This window comes from Lagopus muta, chromosome 11 (assembly GCF_023343835.1).
Source record: "Lagopus muta isolate bLagMut1 chromosome 11, bLagMut1 primary, whole genome shotgun sequence".
Lineage (NCBI taxonomy): Eukaryota > Metazoa > Chordata > Aves > Galliformes > Phasianidae > Lagopus > Lagopus muta.
The window spans coordinates 5959091-5983205 of record NC_064443.1 but is presented as its reverse complement, the minus strand read 5'-3'; the positions used below and the strand labels follow the sequence as shown (position 1 = coordinate 5983205).

Below are 24115 nucleotides of genomic sequence, written 5' to 3'. Positions count from 1 at the left end.
TTGACAGCTGTGTTTTCAAATTATTTCCTTTTTTTTCCTGTTAAAATACTTGTCTTGCTTTTAAATAGAAAAATCTATAGAAACAAAGTACAAGTCAGACCATTCTTGCGGACAGACGTACCAAAAAGGCATCACAGCAGTAACCACTTAAACTCTCAAGCTGATTTTCAAGTACAGTGTATTTGTCACTAGCAACTTGGAAAACAAAAAATCCTACACCAAGAACCCCCAATCTCACAACCTATTTGCCAGCAGTTCAGTAGAAACAACACTTTAAGTCCATTTCCTGGTATAAAACTTCATCTAAGCATTAGCTTCGTAATTCATAGTTGAGAAAAGCTTTTATAAAGGACTTCCTGCTAACAGAAGGAAAGGTGGGGAAGAAGGTTTTGTATTTGGTGTTACTCAGAAAAACTTTGTCACCAGCCACATCCCTTAAGAGCATGTGAAACTCAGCCTGAAGCTCATGGTTCCAGCTCATGAATTAATGGTTTCGCTTTACATTTTGATGACCAGAGAGAGAAAGGCGCAGGTACATTCTCTCTGGGGAAAACAGGAATGTGTTCATGAGAGACGTAAAAAGGCAAGGAATCCCACAGACTACCAGCTTGTAGCTGTTATCAGATACGATGCAAATGGAGGGGGTGAGGGAGAATACCTGGCAGGAGACCTGCTCTGAGGAGGGACTGCCTGACGTGGCAGTGTGGATTTCTTTGTGTATCATTCCTTTCAAGTTCATATCAGATTTTGTTGAGCTATTAACATCAGGTGTTGCCACATCGCGCCCACTATCTCCTCCAGCAGTATCTTGATGAAGATAAATAAAAACTGAAGAACCTTATTTGACTTTCAGGGACCATGATTAGATTTGTGGAGCCGTCAGAGAAAAATACTGAGGAACAGGCAAGCAAGATACAGACTTTGAGCCGCATACGTGGAATCCACTTTTCTAGATACTTTTGTAAGGCTGAGAGGTTTTGGCAGAAGCTTATCCTAGGAACAGCTAGATGGGATATAAGGTTTTCTCCTGGAGGAACCCCTCAGTGGCAGAAAGCCAAAGTATCATGACACCTTGTTTTATTTCCAAGAGCTGTCCCTGCAGTTTGAAGAAAGGCAAGGGCCATGCCTTGTGGTTAAATTTGAGAAGAGCATTTAATATAGAGTGAGAATCTGTCTCATTATATCTCTGGCACCCTTCCTATCCTATATCCAACTATTTGTCAAAGGTAACAATTGTGAAGGTATACCGTAAGAATTGGTTTTTTTACTGCTGTTTCGTTCTTGGTCTCAGAAGCAGTGATAATAGATTTAATGCACAGCAAGTCCTGAAAGTTAACAAAGCTAAAATAAAAATACATGGGAGAAAATGTTTTTGCTTAATTCCTCTCAGCTTTTACTGGTGCTCTCAGACTTGGGGGTTCATTTGCTATTCTGCACAGCATCAGTCATTGAATGAAGGGTATTAGGTCTTCTGTCCTCTAATTGAAGTGATGCAACTTACCAAGGGAAAGAAAAGAAAATCTCATTTGGCTTGCGCATGCTGACACCACTACGTGAGCAGTGTGACCATTCTGAATGACTAACATCTGTATTTTTCTTTACTCATTTGATACATTGTGGAAATAGAAGCTGTATTTAGGAAATAACTGCTGCATGTGGTCAACGTTACAAAGCTGAAGTAAAGGGCAACTAACGTTTGAGGTGACAAAGAATCAAAATGATTATCAAACCTCCTGCTTTGTGGGAGTGCACAAAAGGTTAAATTTATGAGAGAACAGAATTTATGAGCTCTTCATATGAAAAGGAGTTATGAGTTAGAATTTGGAAGAAGTGTTTCTGAACTTTAAAATATTGAAGGTAAATGGTTGTACTGGGTACAAGCTGGGATGTTTCTAGCATTCTGTCATTTATCAGCATTCTCATAGCTGTCTTCATAATTAGTCCTTAGACAGCCTGCATGATTTTCTTTAGACAGATATTTCTAGGAAAATGTAATGGTGATATGATTGGTGTATGGTTGGTCATGTTCTATGCTGATTTCCTGGCCATTTTTTATTAGAAATGGAAAATTTCTTAGAAAAAAGGTTTAAGCTACCAATGGGAGTAGCATTTTGGGATAATCTGTGTAACAAATCCGTCTGATGCTGACTTCAATTTCACATATGATTTTACACAGATTTACCAATGAAAAAATAGGAGGAAAAGCCGTCATCTCACTGTGCTGATTAAGGCGTTGATGATACAATCAACTGAAATATGAAAGACTGTCTGGAATGAGTCACTTTTAGTGTGGGACACAGTCAATTCCAGACTCATTCACAGTTAGTTTGCCATAAGATATGCAAAAAATGTTTTGTCTTTACAGAACACATTTGACAACAGTTCTATTAATATCGCTACTGGACATCCACTGGTGGTAAATAATCTTTTTGCTCATGTTCTTGCCAAATTTAGATTTCCATGTCGGTACTTTTAAAATACACAGTTTCTCACACTTTTTAAAGGCTTTGTAGGGTTTGTCTTTGGCAGCATTTCTCCTTTTACGCTCTTTCATGTTCATTTTTGTTTTCAAGTCAAAAGGCACTAAGTACTATCTTTATTTTCCTCAAATTTCAAAGCTCTGGTGTTAAGACAGTCCTAACAAGTTACTTAAATGGTTGTATTATTTTGAGATTATTGTCACACTTAAATGAAATTAGTGGCAGAGTAATTTTCTACTTATTCTAAGTAGATAGAGATAGCCCTTTTTCCGCCTGCATGTGCATTCTTTGCCTCTGTCTTTGAGGAGAGCTTATGAACAGGAAGGGACCAACTTTTATACAGTCTGATAGCAATAGGACAAGAGGGAATGGCTTTAAGCAGAAAGGAGATTTAGATGAGATGTTAGGAGAAAATTCTTTACTCAAAGAGAGGTGAGGCACTGGCACTGCTTCCCAGAGAGCTGTCCTTCTGTGTTCTTCTCCAGCGTGAAAAATTCAGTTTTGTCGGTGGTTTTGTTTTCTCTGATCTCTAGTAGAGATGCATCTGCAAACCCTTATAGGAGACAGGTATTTCCTGATCCAGGTGATGCAACATCAGATGAAATTGAGAGAGTTTATGGTCCCAGTCAGATAGAAATCAGTATCCACTGTCTCCCTGTTTGTATATGCTTCACACATAGACTGGAGTTAGAGTTATTTCTGATGCTGCACTAAAGGGTCCCTGGCCTCAAGCACTATGATGTTGGTACCATGCTGTGAGGCAGGAGTGTCTGTGCAAAATCTTGGTGAAGAATGCCCTGCAGGTGTGATGGTTGAGTGTATTTCATGCTTTTAAGTCAGGACAGCTTTGGCATTGAGTCTTCAGTGTTCTGGTGAAGCGTTGTGCTTCAGCATTACCTGTCCACACTGGGGGGCACATTGTGCTCCAGACTGCCCTGGAAGATGCATTTAGGAAGCCGTATGCGCTTCAGTATTGAGCACCCGGGGAGGTATGCAGCACGGACTGGATCAGTTATGAGCCAGAAGGGATGCTGAGCTGAGAAAACCCATTGCAGGAGGGAAACCAGCTTTCTGACCGTGTCAGCCACACAGCCACCTCTGCGTTTGCTGAAACCCACACACCCAATCCCCTTTAGTTCCTGCTGCTCCAACGGCTCTCCAGGGCTTCAGCTTGCCACCCTCACCTGACACACCCTACAGATTTTCTACAAAACTAAAGGCAAAGAAAAAACATGTTATGTTCCTTATGGCAGTGCCCAAAGGTACTATATCTGAAGATAACATCAACAGAGAGAGCCAGCGCAAGTTCTCTTCTCACAAACTATTTCCCAGAGGCTAATGGCAAAGGAGAGAGAAAGAGAGAAACAAGTACTGACAGTTTACCATAGGAACTCAAAGAAAAAGTGGACAAAGCTAAAAGAACTCCAGCTCTTTGTTACCATCTAATCCAGTTTAGAGCACTCGCTGGTGCATACGTTTACTTTCCAAGGCTAACGGAGCTGGATATTGTCATTTGGTAAGAAACAGAGGAAATAGATTTAAAATTTGTCACCCTTCAAGCCTCGTACACTTTAGGAAAATCAGTCTGCAACATACATGAAGTCTTAATCTAACATGAAAAGTATGAGCTGCTGGCTAAAACCTCCAAAGGAGCAAATCCTGTTTTCAAAAGATTGAGTGTTTCCTCTTTTTAACACAGACTGAGTGCTGAAGAGAAGGGGTAGAGTGCTTCTTGTGGCTCATGGAAACCACAGGGAAGGCATCCTGTTCCTACCCAAAGAATACTTTCAAAAAAAGAGTCCAGGTACTAAATATCACAGTGCAACGAAATTATCAAATCACCGTTACCAGCTTTTGCCTGGGACAAATGGTTCAAACTACATGTAACCTATTATCTAATGCTATAAAAGCAAATTAATCTCCAGCTGGATTTGCAAAATGCTGCACTGAAAGAAACTGCAAGGAGGACGTATGAAAAAGAACAAAACCAATACAAGGGTTTGTGAGTGGGAGGCTGAGAGTCTGGGCTAGGAGAGTCAGAGATGGAAAGGAAAGTTTGATGGCATAGTGCAGTAGGCCCAAATTAGGCAGTTGTATTTGAGTGATTTTAGCATGTTTCCTCAGAAATGCAACCCCAATAGGTGCCAGTAGAAATGGGAGAGTTAGCTAGAACATCTTAGAAAGTATTATGTAAAAAAACCCACAAAAGCCATCAAAACTTTCCCATCTGTCTGTCTGTTCCCTGCCTACACCCCCATGTGTTTTTTGTCACCTAAAAGGGACCCATAGTGCTTGGGCTCAACTAGTATTGGTCAAACTTCCCATCTTCAGGTGAAGTGAGCCTGTTTAACTGCCTGTATCCAGCCCCAGATGAGACCAGAAATCCAGTGGCTGGTTGGGGATGGCATTTTGTCGCCTGGAGCACAAGGCCAGCACACGGCACACAGTAGCCTGGTTCTGGACCACTCCAGCTGCTTGCTCAGCTCTTTTCAGGGGCACTGCTCATTCTCTCAGAGATCCCTGTCTGTAAGTGGGATGGTAATGAAATAAACCAAAAGGCAATATAGACTATGTACACTTTAGGAAAGAAAAGCTCTACCTGCACAGACGGCATTAGGCCATTATGCGGTTTGTATTAATGTTTCAAGTCAATTGGAAGGATTTGAATGTTAGAAATATTTTGTTGCAAGTTTGAACATCTGACCAGCTATAAGACCAGACATTTGAATGCAAGCAGTGATTGAGTTAGGACCCAGAAATGTATCCCTGGCTAGTTTCAAATTAAAAAAAGGAGAGCTTTTAAAAAGGTACAAATGAGACTAAAAGAATTTATGTTATTTTTCCGGTTACTGTGCTATAACTCCTTTTCTGTCTCCTAATCTATCTTCTAAGCATACTACCTTATGAATGAGTGAGCAATAAAAGAAGTATGCAGTGGTTGAGAGAGAAACTCAAGATAACAAGATAATGCAAAATGTAAGCCAAAGTCTGAGCAGAACTACAAGATGTAGATCTGAATATAAAAGTTTCTTGCATCTGAGTTTTATGGGCAGCCATTGGGTGGATGGTTTGCCTAGAAATTTAATTTTAAAACAGTAGCACATAATGTGATACCATACAGGCTAAGTTCACAGCCATCAAAATCTTAGATATATACTTTGTAGGGGTTTTTACAGTATTCCTGTACTGACACATCACTGGATGGACTGAAATAAAACCAAAGCCATTTTAATGCCTTTGAAATCTTTTTCTTTTTTTTTTTTTTTTTCACTGAAAAGGGGCAGAGGAAGAACAGTGAATTAAGAAAACAGGTGCATACTAACCTAAGGTTAGGTAATAGCAATTCCTGTGCCTCGGTGACATAGGAACAGCCATGAATAATAAGCTAGTAGAAAGCAGCTGGTGTCTGCATGGTAAGTTTTCCTAATGTCTAAGCCTAAAAGTGGGGGATTATAGCAAAAGGTTAATTCAGATTTCCATGTCACTGACCTCCCTCCTGCCTTCCAGGCTGCCCAGGTTTGGGACTGCACCGATCTGCTGAGAATTGTCGGGAAAAAATATGAGGCCACACCCTGAACACAGATAATCCCCCACCAGGCTTCCCACTGCTGCTATCTGCCTGGCCAGGCACAATGCAATCGGAACTGTTCTGTTCTCTTTGCAAGCCAACACCAGTGGGAAATTAATTGCTTGAATGATTCTCTCAATTACTATGTTCTCTAGCACTAGCATAGTATAGCCATGAAGTGAGGGCAGCTATCGGGCTCAGGACAAACAGCAGGGTCTAAGTTGGCATCCAGTTCTAGTTGGCTGTGATTTGGGCTGGTAAGCAAAAAGCAGGAGGGAGAAGATACAGGGTAAAGTTTCAAGGAATACGAAGGATGAAGGGAACACGAAGCTTGTTACTGTCAAAAGGGAAGTAGTGACAACTCAGTCTTAAACATAAGACATAACATAGAAGAGTATGTGAGACAGAGTGGAGCAAGTCATGATATTAATATTTTGAGAAGCTTTTACATTATTACGGAGGTAGATTTTTATTTCTTTTGTTAACAAGAATCAGTGGCAAAACATGAATGGAATTCCTTCTCTTTACTCTTACTCCTCATGCTTTAAGACAAAGCCAGTTTTCTTGAAGAGTAGCCTGGGCATTTTTTATGCTCCATTATCCACGTGAGAGATAGCAAAATGCTCTAAAGCTTCCAGAAAGAACTGGGAAGACTGTGTTAACTATACATTAAGCAAAGGCAAATTTAAGGCTATGGTATACTGAAATAGTACTTAAGATTTCCAAACTGGAGCACTAACTTGCAACACTTTGAATAGATGATGCCCGCAGGAATGACTGCTCCACTCTGCTGATCAGCGTGGCACCAACAGAAGGATAAGCATTGATAGCATTTATCTGCTTGTTCGCAACTTGCTCCAGCTTACACCATTTTCAGGTCAAAGAACCAAAATGTGCTTTATTCTGGAATCTCTATTTGCAAAAATTAAGGTCTGGTATCTGTTGCTGAGTTCAAAGGGAATTCTGCATTTGGTGTTTTGTGTAAATTTGCAGTTGTAAAGGTGGGCTTTTCTGCTAGTTCCTTACTTTGCTGCCATATGCCAAAAGTTGAACAACAGACAAATCTGAAGCACAGTACACAGTAAAAGTCTTTGGCAAATGAAGGAGAACAAAAGCTGTGGTTAATGAGGATCTCAATTTACCCTTGGTCCATAGGCTATGAAATTAGGCAGTCACCTTCCCTGCTTAACCCAAATTGCAAGTGGAGAACTGGCTTTGCATGTAGGCTCAGCTGATACCTGCAACAGCATCTCCAGGAAAGCAGAACCCACAGCTTTGGTGGGAACCCAGATTATGTCTGGTGACAGTTTATGATGGAGAACAAACTCCTCCACGTGCATCAGATAACCCTGGTTTTGTTTTTTTTTCCACTTTGATTTTTAAAAGCGTCTGGTTTTTATTAATGCATCATTCTTTGTTCTTCCAAATCCAGATTCTGGAAGAGAACATGAAGTTAGAGTGCAAATGCCATGGGGTCTCGGGATCCTGTACCACTAAAACATGCTGGACAACTCTGCCGAAATTCCGGGAGCTGGGCTACATCCTTAAGGACAAATACAACGAAGCAGTTCAAGTCGAGCCAGTGAGGGCAAGTCGCAACAAGCGTCCAACCTTCCTCAAAATAAAGAAGCCACTTTCGTATCGCAAACCCATGGATACAGATTTAGTGTACATAGAAAAATCTCCCAATTACTGTGAAGAAGACCCCATCACAGGCAGCGTGGGAACGCAGGGGAGGATGTGCAACAAGACGGCCCAGCAGTCCAATGGCTGCGACCTGATGTGCTGCGGTCGAGGTTACAACACACACCAGTACTCGAGAGTGTGGCAGTGCAACTGCAAATTTCATTGGTGCTGCTATGTTAAATGTAACACATGCAGTGAAAGAACAGAAGTATATACCTGTAAGTGAGTCCGTGGCTGGACAGGCTGACCGTGTCCCTGCCATGAGTACATTTGCACATGCGCTCAACAAACCTACACAAGACCGTAGCAAAGACCTGCTCTCCCAGAAGAAATGCTGATGAATGGATCCCTGTCTTTTCTTCTCACGTTTGTGGATACATATTTCAGACTCTTAACAAAAGTCAGCCAAGAAACAAATAATAAAACCTCAAACTCCACTAAGCCCCCTGCCACATGAGACAGAGAGATGACTTCAATTTATCTGCGCTTCTATAGCAAAAAAGCAGTGACTGCCTTGTGAAGAGACACCGGAGAAAATTTTCTGACCACGGCAATGAACTCTTGGTTTGGAAAAAAAGATGGTCAAAAACTTGTGTGTAGAAGGAGCAGGGAGAGTGGGGGACAAACCCTCAGACACGGGCTTTGCACAGGAGGCGATGGACAGTGCCCCGCTGTGACTCGCCCAAGTGAGTGTGCGGATGATACAGATGTAGGCTTCTACACGTGTGAAAAGCTTCTGCTGGTCTTGCCCATCTTTCCACTTCATAACATTTGCTACAGCGAGCAGAACTGTTGAAATTTTCTGTAGACACTGCTTTATCTGCCTTTTGTGTGCGTGTGCGTGCTGCAGATTTAGCACAGGGATTTGGGACACGTGGGACATAATAATAGCAATATTTAACAATTTATTCAGATAAAACTAATATTAATTTATTTAATTAAAAAGAACTCTACCGACATTTTTGGAACTATTCTGCAATTAAAGTAGATAGCTTGCTTTCTTTGTGGAATAATTTTCTAGAAACAGCAAGGTAAAACTGGAGCTGTATATATCGTTCTTTCCTAGGATATTTCTAATAGTTGGACTTGCAGGATGTGTACTAGATGTTTAAGTACAAAAGTTGGCATTTTATATATATATATGTACATACACAAACACACTGAATTTTTTTTTTTTTCCCCTGTTTGCTGCTAGTTGTCTGGAACAAAAGGTAGTGGTAAGGGTTGCAAATCTTTACCAAGGTTTTTTTCTTTTTTTTTTTCCTTCAATTAAAGAAAGAAACATTAATAAAATCCTGTTTGAAATATGTCTAAAAATAAGAAACTCCAGACAAACTTCCATCTTTTGGAAAATCAACCATAGGATAAGAGAGTATATTTTGTAAGAGACTATTTTTATATAAATATTTTATTTATACTACGTCTGCTTGTTCAACCTGTACTTTTTCTCAAAACAGGCATACAATTTGTAATTCTTAGGCTATTTAACAGAGAAAGGCTAATTAGCTTGTGGACACAACAGCAGCAAGCTGGATACATTCAGCTGCAATTGCTGGATGTGTCAGAAAGCAGAATGGACTTTCTCTCCGGATGTGTGTACAAACTGGCTCTTTTCCTGCAGCTCAATCTGCAGAATTTGCAAAACAAGAACATGGTATGTAGCATCAATTTTGTCACATGGCTTGAATTCATGATTGGTATTAACTGGATGCTCACTTATCCCATTCAGGAAAAAAAATCCGAATTAGCTTCCCACATGCATCAGTCATTAAACTCTGGCGTTATGACTAGCAAATGTGCTGTGTGTGCTGTCAGTTAAACCTCTATATTGTGTTACTGTCAAATTTGATTTTAATCAGTGGAAGACTGTAGACTGTGACTGTAAAAACTAGCGTGATACACATCGTCTGCTTCTCATAGATAGGATACAATGCTTACTTTTTGTCCAACTCTCTTTGGCATTTACATTATTCTTTCCTCCAAAAGGCTGGAGCTCAAAAACCCAAAAAAACACCTAGGCAAATTTAAAGACTGCTCTCTTGTTTTTCAGAGCCCAGTTAAACCTTCTTCTGTTCCCTTTATGGCATTTCCTTTTTCATCACTGTTCATTTCTCCAGATATAAGAGAAGCAAATATTTTTCTGCTTTTGGAAGCTTTCTGTTCCTCCTGCTGGATTCTTTTGTGACTGATAAAAACAATCCAATTTCAATGTTTTTCTTTTTTTTTTTTCTCCCCCCATTGGGTAAGAAACATGGCCCAAAGTTAATGATAATGCTGATAATACAGGATCTCACACCTTTAATGAGGCATCAGTAAGGGCAACAAACCAGTAGGCAGTATGCACCATATTCACTGATTCCTGTTAATAACAGCAAGTGTGGCAAGAAATAGGTGACACACATCTTGGCACCAATTCTCTTTCTAAGGCATAACTCCCATCTAATACTGCAATGGGGAGAACTGTCAGAAAACTTTTTGAGACAAAACATCCAGAAGTACTTTAAGAGATGCTGCAGTTTCAGTAGGATAGCCTGACCTTTCAGAAGCTGTCTGAATGTGACGTGGCTTTCTTTCAAACTCCCTCTCACATATATTCATATAAGAACAAAAGCCCAAGCAGTTTCCTTGCAGTGCATAGCTGGAATTAAATATGGTTTTTGCAGACCTGCCACTTAACATGTCGTATAATTTTTTTGTTATTCATGAAAGGTTATGAAAGAGCTAGGTAAAATGGTGAACATAACTTACATTCAAACTTATGACTCGTCAATATAAAGCTATATAAAAGCAATTATTTTCATGGAATTTTCATGCTTTTTGTTCTGAATTCCATGCACTGAGAATTGAGAAGGCATAAAATGTAACGAACTACATACAGTAATGGGTGTTAATTACAATGCTCCATTATGGTTAAGTAGCTCAGATCTAATGTTTAACTTTGGAATCTCTTCTCCTCTGTTTGTATTTATTTTTACTTTTTTTTTTTTTTTTTTACATTAGCAGATATCATCAGAAGTGTGTTTTCTTCACTGATTACAGCTATTTTACAAGTTGTAACTTTTGTAGCATGTTTTTCCATAGGAAAGTAACCCATAAGTCTTCGGCTTCCTGTATATTTCAGTATGCAGTGATGTGCAATGGACAGCCAGCAGGCTAATTCTTGAAGGACAAATGTCTTTCAACAGTTTTGCTCGTATAATAAAGGAGTGCATAATTAAATGAATTCAGTACACATTAGCCCAACCGTTGGGTTTACAGTACTGCTGCTGATCTGTGCACTACTTAGAGAAAATTTCAATTTGACTGATATCTGAAGTATCAGTTTGCAAAGTATGAATTAAAGGTCAAGGAAAACCAAATGCATTCAACTAGAGAGCATTTGAAAATTTTTGGCAGTGTCCACTTAGATAAGGGAAATCTGGCCATCAGAATCCACTGTGTCTGGAGTTAATTGGCAATTCTCTAAATGTGCTTGAATGGCATAAAGAATAAACAGGAGAGGGAGAAAGATTTACGATCTTGTAGATATTTCTCCCCCCGACAACAGTTTGTTCTTTGTCCTCAGGGATAGAAGAGCTCTGTTTTGACTTGGTGAAGAACCACACAATGGGATTGAAATGCACACAACTGCAGAACAATACAGCCCTCAAAAGAAAATACATCTTTTCATCTGCACTAACCCAGGGAAGTGCTGGATTGCCATCCACATTAGCGACCTAGCAGAGGTTTTTAGAGAAAGCATACATTCAAGCCGCAGGAAGAGTAAGAGGAGCAGAAAGAGTAAGAGAGCAAACACAACTGCAAGTTAGAAAGCTGTTATTTATGAAATATCACTTCCTTATTTGATACTAACAGCCTGACTCGTGGAAAAGATGCTACTCCAGATTGAGATTCCTATACAGGTTTTAAGGATTTTACCTTGGTGCCTTTTCAAAAGGACAACTAACCTGAATACAATTCACTTGAATACCTGAAGTACCCAAAACTCGTATCGGTCAATTACTAAGATTTCTTTGCCATGTATGCACATAGCCTAATGGAGGTATGACTTTCAACGGGGATAATCAAATGAAAAACATCCTTAACATATACACTTACGTGGCTCATTTGGTCAAGTTATTGTAAGGGTACACAGTTACTTAGAACAGGAAAGTAATGGACATATATGATATTACACAAAGCTCTTAACGAATTACCTCGTGGATTATAAAATTGTTTGTTACTGATCACACTTTAAAAGCAGTTTGTTGAATACAGAATCACAGACTGCAGTCAGGTGCACATATTCCAGTGAAGATTCCACAGAAGCACTTCTGACAAGGTTTTAATGTCCATCATTAAAATGGTGCCCAGAGAGGTGCACTGTGAAAATGAGGACATTGACTATTATAGTCCCCTTGCTGATAGCTCCAAGAAGCTCAATCAAACAAGCCCTCCAACTCTCTTTGGCAAAACAGCAAATGCAGTGGTAGACGTGCACAGACAGGGGTGGCCCAATCTAACTGATACTGCTGCTCTCAGCCAGCAGGGTATCACCTCAGTCAAGGCGTTACTGTTCCCAAACTGTACCAAATTGAACTGAGTACAGGAATTTTATCACACAGCAGAACTGCAAACAATAAACCTCAGCTTCATTCCAAAACATTCTTCCTCAATTCATGGTTATCTTGGATAACTCTCACCATGAAAAGTGACGTAGTCTGCTAACCTAAGTTATGTTTTTGTGGTCAAAACCATACCAAGAATTCCTCAAAGGCAGGTGTTTTACTATTGAACAAAAATTAAGGGAATTCTTGCTCTGGCAACAAACAATAACATGTGATTAAGTCAAGATGAGAAGAGATCTAAAGGACTGAAGAGGGATACCAAAACTTGGTGATTCTCATACCCTACTCAGAAGAGATGCTGTAAAACCTTTAATTTTGTTGCTTTGGAGTTTTAGGGAAGTATGTTTTTTCCCTTTTGTTGATACACATTCATGGATTCATTGGTAGCATGTAGTGCCATTGGCAACTAAGAGGGGCCACAAAAAAGTCCCAGAGAAATCACACTTCTAAGGGCAGCATGACTTGCTGCTCTCAAGTACATCTTTTCTTCCTGTCAGCTATGTCACTGTATCAAACTCTTGTTAAGAAACATTTCTGCTCTGTAACTGGATTTCATATCTCTGGGACAAGTTGAGATTATGTTTACATCATACCTTACATATATACTTAAGGAAATATTTCTAGGCTTGCATGCACAAAACCAAGAATTAAGGTAAAGAGAATGATATCAATATTCTATCAGCACTTGTGCTTATTAAGTCATAGCCAAATTCTTTTCATGTGAAAATGTAAAGTTATTTTTTGTGTTTCCTCTGCTAGCTTGCATCCTTTCTCTACAACAAAAAAATACGTTTGGTGTATCATACCAGATCCACAGTTAGTTTTGTGGCTGTTCATACCAGCAGTTCACTAGCAGTATGTCACCAATCTGATACAAGCAGCACATAAACCTTGTGCACCTCTTATTGATATTAATGGACAGACAATTTTCCTTGGGAACACCACACTATGCACAACTTTGTTGTACTGCAGTGCTTCACTGTCCTATTTTCACCAGCATGCCTGCCTACAGCATATATTTGTTACTTGTTATTTTATTTTCTCCCAGCACTTGGAGTTTTAGTTCTCTGCAGTGTTTATAAGCTCACTGATCCACCCCTAGTCCCTGACAGCCTGTGCATCATGACTTTCTGTCCGTGTGTGGGGATACAACACAATGGAGAAGCACTACGATCAGCACCAAAACCATTTGTCCTCTCACAATGTACCTCTAGTTTTTCAGCCCAAAACAAGAGATCTGGAATTACTCTGCATCTAATACACCATGTCCCCCTCACTCATCATTTCAGTACTATTCAGAAATTCATACTGGCAGTTATTTAAAACAAAATTAAATAATGGGCCAGAACAGGTGTTCTCTAGTTGGTTAGACTTGTTTAACAAATTGTAGCAAAAACTGTAAAAGGAGTGCTGAGGTTTTTTCCTCAATCAGGTAGACCCATCAATTCAAATGGGATAGCACAAGAACTTGCACCAGAGATGATGCTTAGTTTTGAAGTTGTAGAACTTACAGAATAAATTAAATCAAAATCAATTTAAGGCACTTGTGGTATAGTCACTGGCATTACATTTTCCTGTGACACACTCTGACCCATTCACAGCATAGATACTCTCCAAGTGATGACAACAGTATTTTTCAGAGAGGCCATTTCCAACAAACTTTAACAGACTGCTTTTTGGTGTGGTCAAGGAAAAGAAGTTTGTCAGAAAAGTATCACAGAGAGACACAAGAATAACCCAGAATGATAAAGAAACGAATGTGCTGTTGGAGATAGGGCGCAGCCTGGAAAAGCTTTGGAAAACAGAAGCAGCATTTAGGAAGGAAAATCCTTGAAAATTTCAGATCACAGAAGGCTCATTACTGAGTGTCCCAGGGAAGGAAGGCTTAGCTGAATGGACAAATTTCAGCCCAAGCTAAGGCTGCTTAGTTGTTGCCCAGCTCGTAGTGCAATGGTATTTGGCTCAAAGCAAAACCAAGCATCTATTTCATTGAATCAGCAAGAAAACTGTTTTGTGAGTTGTTTCATGCACTTAAGTTATCTCCTAGCAACTATTCCTTCATAAGCGAGCCCACAGTAATACGTACTATGGGTGGCTACACATCTGTCCATATAGAGCTTAGTTTTCAAATTATTTATATTTGATCAGAACTGTTTATAACTACAGAGTATCTTAAGTACTTGACATCTTGAGAAGGGAGTCAACAGAGAAGAGCACAGAAGATGCAGCACAGACAGTAGTGTTGGACCGTAACACTATCACAAAAAAGTGTATAACTTATCACTACCAAAAAAAAAAAAATATATATATCTTAAAGAACAAACAAACAAACAAAACCAAAACAACACCACCAACACCACAAATCAACAGTATAACTCCTTTTGGCCTTCTAGAATGCTATGGTTTCAAGCTGAACAAATGTTCTGCACTAAGCCTGGCCTTAGTCAGCCACTATTAAACAGACAGGAAATCAGGACACAAAGCATGAGAGGGCTGGCCAGTGGGCACAAAGGAAGCCTGTGAAAGAATTAGGACTGTGGCCCAGATTTCTAGCTTTTGCCATGCTGCTTTATGGAACTCGAGCAATATCTAATTTGCCTCAATTTTTACATGTATAAATGGATTTTAACGTTTTAGAAATGTATTCATTGCATGCAGTAGATTCACTGTACTCCATATATAGCTGAAGTGAGGACACTCCTTCCTCCTCTCAGCCTCATTAAATAGCCTCCACATTAAGTATGAGTCACACACTGGGGCAATCACACAAACCTGCTCTCCGGTTTTGTCTTCTTAAGTCAAATGACTGCCAAAGATGTGAGGCAAAGTAGGTAGCAGAGAGCAAACTTTGTAAGTCAGAAGATGCAGACAGCAGTGAGGACAAAAGCTTCTGGAAAGCTAAAACTGACTATAAAATCTGTGGGACTCCATAAAGCAAGAAGTTACTGCAATGCATCATCACTGAAAGCAAATAAAACAGTTATCCAACATTCTAGTGGGAAGCATTTAGCAGGATAGCACTGAACTGCACAGTGTTTTCTTTTACTAAAGGAGGGAGATGTGAGGTGACTCACTCAGGTCAATGAGCTGTGCTCTCTAAGTACAAACTGTGAGACTGAGAACAGAAGCTAAAAAATACGTAAACAGATTTAAAACTTTCTGAGCAGTTGGAACAGTAATTTTTCTGTTTCTGTCTTTCCTCTTGGGTATGAGTCAGGATATTTTGACACTTGCCCATCTTTAGTTGCAAGCCACATGAACTGCATTCAAATGAAGCAGTAAAGAGAAAAACTTCCCAGAATATATATTGTGTTTATTTAGGCCAGACCAGCTTGGATGAAAGTGCAAAATCAATCAAGGCTTAAAGGGAAGCTGGCAAACCATCAGTGCCTCTGCACATCCTCGCTGTCGCTGCGCCGTCTTCATGAGAAAGGCAACAGTGAGGAGCTGAGAAATTCTCAGCATTTATAACATAATGTTGGTCTATGCATCGAGAAGATGAGTTAAGGTGATAGGCAGATCTTAACTGATGACTGCACACCAAAGTTGTCATTTTGATGACTTGTTTGGGCAGGAATGGTAGTGGCTGGGTGATAGATTATTTTCTCTTTCTCCTGCCACAATGACATCTGCTTTATTCACAGATCAGCCACCAGTTGCTACAACAACGCCAGTGTGCTTTAGAAAATGTTGTTGAGCTGCTGAGAGAATCTTGGCTACCCATTAGCAAAATGTTAACTATGCAAAACCAAATAGCGCTTGGTTTTGTTGTAGGAAAGAAGTCAATGCTCTGCAATAAGTAAGAATGTCAAGAAGAATTTACATTCAAAAAGTAGAGAGGGGTTTAACCCATGATATCACCATGATTCAAAAATCCCCCTGGAATTCATTAGTGAGACATTAGGCCCAAAGAAAAGAGATGATAAATAATGAGTTTTAAAAAGAAAGAACAAATACACTTTCCTCTGAGCAGCTTGTTGTCTGCAGCATTTTAACACGTCCGTTGCCCTTCACTTTTCCTGCTCATTGTCTTAGATTTTTACACAGTAATCCTTTGCTAATAGGGATTTATTTTTATTTATTGTTTTTCTTCCCGCTTAGCACTTTAGGGGATGCTAGGTGCTGTTAAACCGTACCAGCAAGCTGATCTGGCTGCCAGTGAAGTCCCTTGCTCCCACTTGAGAAGGTGAGAGAAGCTTACACTCCAACATGTTCCTTAGAAAGCCAATTACGGGAAAGCATTTGCAGGCCTTTCTGGGAGGGAGAGCTTTGTCCTGCAGCCAAAGGACACAGCATCGTGCTTGAGAGCCGAACAGTGAGAGCCATGCCTGATGAAATGGGAGCAATGCTGGGAGCAGGTGAACGTCCTGCAATAAGTTAAATATTGGTGCTAGAGTGAAAACATATGGCTGATAGCACTGAAATCTCCAGCTGCTAGAGTAGCTACTTTGTGAAAAATGGATCTGAGCAACAGTGTTTAGAGTGAGATTCCTCCAATTTCTAGGAAAGCACTGCTTGTCATCTCCCAAGTGATTCATGTCGGGCTGCTGCAGCTGCTGACAGCGCTGTTAATTTATGTAGCATGGCACCTAACATGGACCGAGGCTTCCTCTGGTCCCAGTCCTGTCTGTAGAATTAGAATGGGTCTATATGTCTTGATTGTATTTTTTCCTCCACCTCAAATTTAAGTGAATATAATTCTTAATTTGTTTTCCAAATGACTCGAACAATTTTCTTCCCTTTGTCTCCCCAGCAAGATCAGCTCAATTTTACAATGTGTTGTACTTCAAATCTAACTTCATTAAATGTTTATAACATTACGAGTCCAATGACATAAACCCTGCCTGTTGTATTTATAGGCTGTATGAAGAGAACAAAAACCTGAAAGGACTGAAATTCAGATTAATTCCTTGAGAACTAATTTCAACATCTATTCTCATCTGTAAAGCACAAAATGCTGCTAATATTTCAGGGATATCATGTTAATTTCATTGCAAGTTTATCAACCATATTTACTGTTGGAATTAGAAATCTAAAACCAGCTCATGATAGATCATAGGAGTATTGTTTTTCTGTCACAGTAAATAGGTCCTGAATGTTAATCTAATGATCTAGTTACATAACCGAGCTCAAGAAATGTTAAGCTACTGATTACTAGAAGAATGTATGTGGAAAACCCTCGGTAGATGTTTTTCCAATGCCTTTAAGCAGTGATGATGAACACTAGCACTAAGGCTGAATTAGCACTAATATTGCAATGCATTATTATTATTATCAGTTTCTTCAACTCTTTTAAAGAAAATACTTATTTTCTTCCAATGCATTTTTAAAAAAGTGGTGAAGTCAGAGCTTCAAAAGCATCTGTTGAAAACCACGTTCAGACGCTGTGGGCAGCCGTACCCAATTTCCACAACTGAGCTCTGCTTCTCTGAGCTCTGCCTGTCCCCGTGCCATGGGACGATGCTTCTTCAAAGCCTGAAGGGAGTCGTACCCTGACACTGCTGTGCCAAGTGCTTGGAAGGCTGAGTACAACAAGGGGCACAGCTGTACAACACGCAGTTAGCTCAAAGATTTTCACGTGGTCTCATCACGCCTCCCCAACCTTTCCCACGAGCACTGGTAGAGATAGCAGGTAGGGTAACAGTGCCTTAAGCTTAGGCTACAGCTAGCCTCTCCTACATGAGGAAGGAGCAAGGGGCTCAGCGCTGTGCATTCAGACGTGCTGCAGTTCAGCACCAAGTTAGCAGCACACCTACCCACACCACCAGTAGCACACTTGGGTTTCATCTTTTCAGAGGCTAAAGTTGGCTCTCACCTCTACAAAAAGAGCACAGCACAAAAGCCAATCTTTAAAAGGACCTGTGTATTGCAGGTAGGTGAGCAAAGTGGAAGGCAGCATTCACCAGCACAGTTGCCATGGCTACAAATTGCTATCTCTATCTTCCACACATAGGGTATAGAAAGTGGGAGAAGGCCAAAGAGCTCCTTGGGATGTCGCAGTGTCTGCCCGCAGCCCACAGCAGAGACTCAGCCCAGAGCTGTTCTGCTCAGCCCAGCCACATTTACTTGACATTTTTGGAACGGTCCACCATGCGTAGATGCAATATTGACAGAGAGAGCAGCTTCTTTCACAGCTACCCAGCTTAACATACAGCACTTGCTTCCCTATGGACTGCCATTTTAAGCTAATTATATACTGGGAGCTTTATTTCCTGAAAATGTATATTGCCTTACTGAGCGGTATGGATAACATCTTCATCTGCCAGAAACAGGATTAGTTTTGACAGAGTTATGTTTACAAACATAAAATTTATCGCTTTTCTTTTTTTTTTTTTTAAAACAGCACCTGTGTACACCTGGAATGAGACAGTAGCTAATGATTTATGTTGGACAGTAACAACGGCTGCTTTTGCTGGAACCATGCCATAACTTAGTGTCTGCTTCTCTGCCCTGCTGGGTCAAGACAACACATCAGTCACGTAAATCACTTAAGTAAATTATTGAGAACTTAAATTGACTTTTTCTACATAATATGTAATTACTTCCTTGAACCAACATTCCCTTACATCACCGATCTAAAAAGCTTTCTATTTATTTTTTAACTGAATATTGATTGAATTTAAATTACAGCCAGCACGGACTATTTGTCTGAACTTCAGATTCTAGTGAAGAAACTTTCCAGCAACTTTGTCGGCTGCAGCTCACACTTCCTTGCCACCCACATCACTTGCATAGACCACAAGCTGCTCTTCTGCCCACCACCAGGTTTGCAAACCAGAAATGCATGTCTGCTGCAAACAGTGCCAAGACAGCTGAAATTAAACTGCTGTGTGACCTGAAGATGCTGAAGCTACTTCAGCTGTATTGAGAAATATAGAAGACGATATTGCAAAGCGAACTTTTCACTAGGATGGTGTGAAGGGATGAGGATTTTTGCTGCAGAAGTGTAAAATCTCCATGGGGACCACAGAGATCCAGACTCCCACAGGGCTGTATCCAGTACCCACTGCACCAGTATCCTATTCTAGGACTAGAAACAAAATCAAACATGCAGAGATTTTGCATGTTATCACAGAAAGATAGCAAGAGCAGATCACATTCTGCTCGTTAGCTCTTGACCTTACTTAAAATACTGGTGTGAGGACATAGAACTGCCATACTGTCAGGGCTCAGCAGTCTGAGTCAGAGAAACCTGGCCAAACTAGCTGCTCTGCCCAGGTTTTCGACCCGTGATCTATAGTGTAAACATAATTTATTTAGCAGTACGTAGGCCTGTGTCACTGGAATCACCTCAAATGTCAGGAAAAAAAAAAAATCCTGAGTGCAAATATCCTTCCTGTCAGGTAGTAGCGTCCTGTCCTCAATCATCCCACCAAAAGCCTATAAAATAACTCAGTAAAATATTTTTCCTCCTTCAGGAGATGATCAAGTGGAAACAAATACCAAGCATTTTCAGAAGTGCCTACTTGCAGGTCTGGGGGAGGGCAGGAGCAGACTTGGAGCTTTAAGCCTTCAAGCTGGGGGAATCTCACCATAAAACCCAGCACAGGTACAGGAAGCGTATTCCCTGGGCTGCCTTGGGTGTGATTGAAAAGCCCTTAGATTTAAGTCTGACACTGTGGTTGGGTGAACTTGTACTGTAACGTATGTCTGGCTGTACTACCATGCCGAGGACCTGTACTGCCAGACCCAGCCAGGGCAGCAGGAGCCCGGAGCTGTCAGTGCAAGGCATTTCATGCTCCTGAGTCAGAACTGCTTCCGGTTAGAATTGGCAGAAGTGGTGAATATAATTCTCTTGGTATTTTATTAGTGAGATGGGAAGTTAATGGGAAAGGGCAGCTAAAAGTACTTCTGCTAAGGCTAGAAAATACATTAAAGTCAGCACTGCTATGGATCACACCCAAGGTCACAGGATTCAGTCAGAGGAATTGATCAGTGATATTTACAACTCAACAAATTGCTTTAAGCAAGCGTGACATCGTGGCCCGTGCTATTTACCAGAGGAACTACATATGGGGAAGTTATAAAGCAGCCCATCAGCCCATAAGCAGGTTAATGTTGTTGGGCAGAGCTTCAGCCAGAGTAAGAACAGCTCCAGCCTCCCAGCCTGATGTTCTGCATGAACCTAAAAAGCAAGAAGGGTAGTGGTAGTGAGCTTATGTATTGCTGAGCATCCTGCTGACTGACACTTCTAGCAATCCTTCTTATTCAAAAGTGAGATTAAACTGCTTTCTTTTTAATGGACTTAAGTGTGCTTTTAATTAAAAATGATTTTGATAGCTAAAACCTACTTGTGTCTGTTGCAACAGCAAAAATGCGAACCTCTCAGCATGCTGTCTGCTGTCAGTCCAGCTCATAACTGTGTGCTTCTCATTAGCAGGCAGTTATGGACATCCGGACCAAATGTTTGTTTCTCTCTTCACTCCACAGCCCTTTCCAGTTTTTATGACACAGGTGAGTTTTATGCTGACTTAACTGAATGTGGCAGTGCAGACAGACACCAAGGAATCCCAAAGCAGGGGGCATTTTCCCAGATTACATGAAGTCAGCCAAGACAAGTGGCTGGAGGACCAGCCCTGATGGGGTATGGACTGGGAGTTGTCCTTTGTGCATATCCCAGGAGAAACGTGGTGACAATAGCACCTGAGCTGCCCACAGCAAAGCACCTCCAGCCCCAAGCTCCCTGCGCAGCAGAGTGCAGTTCTACTATAGAGAGGGCAGATTTCAGTTGCCAAAAGAGGCAAATTTCCTTCCATGGAACTGCTGGTGGACTGTGCACCAGCTGGTTTATACAATCAGACTTTTCTTCCTCTCTGTTGGAATCCATCATTCTCTAATGTATCACACGAAATTGAACGGTCTTCTTTTTTCTTTTTCCCTCCTCTAACCTTTATGAATCCTCTTGAGTGATCTGTGGATGGGATCAAACAAATCTTGGTCTCTTTCTCTCCAAATCCTGACACATGAATTGATTTCAGCAGGACACATTAAGTGAATGATGGATCTCTGCCAAAAGGGCATGTAGGATTTTGCAAGAGGGAGGGGAAGAAGAGGGAGACGTTGCCTTCTCCCTTTTTTCGCCCTCTTAGCCAGTCTTGTAAAGAGAGGGCGAAAGCACTTAAATTCATTACTCTAGAAGCAAATTGGTTTTCTTGCTACCCTCTCGAAAGCCGTTGTGGGCGCATCCCGTTGTTGCCCTGCCCAAGCCCTGGAGCAGGAAGCAGTGAAGCAGTGAGACAGGCTCGCTCCCAGTGCTGCGGCCTCATGCTCCCACCAGCCACCCACCTCCCATGGGTCTGCTTTCCCACCGGCCAGCTTGGCATCCCCAGCCCTGCCGCTCGCTTTCTAAGGCTCAGCCGACAGTTTCTCAGCCCATTAAGGCTGGCAACAAGAGCTGGGTTGTAGTAATAAATGACAATAAGATCACAAGCTCGAGGGAGCTTGTTCTTCTCCGTTCGCAGCTCTCTTGAGAAGTTTCAGAGGCTGCACTCATTCCCTTGCTCTGTATGCCAAGCCAGAGCTTTTGATGCTAATTTGTTGGCACCGCAAACTCCCACTGAAACGGTAGATCCTATGACCTTCTTCAGTTACAGATAACACAAACTACAGTTATATTTAAGTGGCATATTGGTTAACCTCAGTGGCTTGCAATACTTTCTTTTGACTCAGTTTCCATCATTAATAAGGTTACATTACAAAGGCACCTTGGAGTTTCTCTCAGGGAAGTCTAGCCAACAAGCTCGCTCTTGTGCGTGGAGCTTTCTGCACCCAGCTTGTGTTTTAGTCAGGCTGTGCACTGCAAGTGTTCTGAAATAACGGCAGCAATGAAGACATTAACACTGACAAAACACCCAGCAGACAAGTACTTGGGCAAAGTAATTTCAGAAATAGGTGTAGTGATTACTGCTGTTGTTTTCAAATTCTCTGGAAGGACTTTCTGGACAAAATCACCAAATAAATTTTGATCTGACCTTCCAGTGGATTAGAAAAAAAAGACCATTGACAAAAGAATAGGATTTTTGCCACGACTCTGCCTTCAGCAGCATGAATGCAGGTACATAATGAGTAAAATCCCTGAGACCCAACTTCTCTTGCATCATTGAGCTGGCATCAATCATCAGAGGAGATCTAGATTGGATATAAGGAAGAAGTTTTTTACACTAAGGGCGGTGAGGCACCAGCACAGGTTGTCCAGAGAGCTGGACTCCGATCCCTGGAGACACTCAAGGTCAGGCTGGACACCACTTGATAGTCCCTGTTCACTGCAGGGGAGTTGGACTAGATGAATTTTAAAGGTCCTTTCTAACTGAAAAAATTCTATGATTCTATGATTAAAAAGAACAGCAGCATTTTGGGGGAGTCAAGCAGTGTTTGCATTTTGCAGCCAGAATTCAATTTTCTCATGCATACACACACATTTCAAAATTCAGTGCCTGGCACTGGGAAACCTTTGCCACAGCCTTTCAGAACTCATTCCTACAGATTGTGCACATGACCCTGCCAACTGCTCCCAGTCACATGGGAGTGATAGTTATCTTTTTAGCTGCAGATTCAGCTACCTGCCTGAGAATCCAGAAGGACTGATAGAAAACCAACAGGGACGTAAAACTTCTTACTTCCCTGGAAAGGCTTGGACAGGTTCTTTGGTAGCTCTTCCACTTCTAAAGACAACATATTTTCCGCTATTGAAGAATTATCATTTTCTTTCTTACTGAATAGATAAGGATCAGTTTGATAATTAATCAAATAAAACAAGATATCAATGAAGATGCAGAGTTTGGTTTGGTGTAAAGAGAGCCAGGTCCCATCAGCGCTAATAACTTGCAGAACCAAATATATCATGGCCTGGGATTACTCATACATTGTTCTTCAGTACTTCTCCCAAAAACCTATTTCCTGTTATTCCTGCAGATCTACCTTAATAAACAACACATTGTTTTCACAAGAAAAATGTATAATCATATCTTTATCTCCCCTCCCTTCCATCCAGAGAATAGAGATTTTCTTTAACCAATGAAGCAAGGGAGATACCGCAGGCAGTACTGCTTCTGCTTCAGCCCTTGAACTGAAACTGGACAAGGAAGTTAATCTCTGTAATTTCTTATTGTTGACATGATACCACCTTTCCTGTGTATATTTGCTTGAAAATGTAACTTCCAAGAGCATAAACAATGTCCACAAAATGCACCTTTAATCACAGCAAGTTATTTACTCATGTTAAATTTGACTTTATGTGACTATATCACATCTATGGTTGTTGTCAATTGTGGTCACCAAAAAACCTACACAGAATAACAGTGGACAATGAAATCTTGCCTTAGTGGTGGCAAGCATTCCAATATAAATACGGCCCTGTATGTCATCTGCCTATGAGCTCATATGTTTTGATGGCTACTTGACATCAGAGTGCAATCTATGGCTCAAGATCTCAGGAAGTTATCCTTCTTCTGAGAGCACAGCAGGACCTGCAGCATGTAGTGATACCATTTATATTAAATGCGTATATAGCTATCAGATAGCAACAGTATTTTGAGACACCAGCAACCTATGTAAGCATGCAGTACACAAGCAACGAGGGAAGTTCAGAAATGAAAGAGTAAGGAAAAACAACTGTGTTCCAAAACAACAGAATAAAATCAACAGGGTTGTCCTTTTGCTAGTCAGTCACCACGGATTGTAACTGCTCCTCACTTAGGTATGCTGCTACTGAAAGGAAATGTGCTGTAGGCAGCTTCTCACTTCTCACATAACCATGTTCTAGACTGTTAACCTTG

The 24115-nt window shown here is 40.8% G+C and overlaps 1 protein-coding gene across 1 annotated transcript in view; it reads left to right on the top strand.

Moving 5' to 3' along the window:
- WNT7A (Wnt family member 7A) overlaps nt 1–9001 on the top strand; it is a 32016-nt gene extending 23015 nt beyond the window's left edge. Inside the window, exon 4 of the mRNA XM_048957636.1 lies at nt 7481–9001. Coding sequence (XP_048813593.1) covers nt 7481–7960 — 480 coding nt within the window. The 3' untranslated portion in view covers nt 7961–9001. The remainder of the gene's footprint in view (nt 1–7480) is intronic.
- The last annotated feature ends 15114 nt before the right edge of the window (nt 9002–24115 follow it).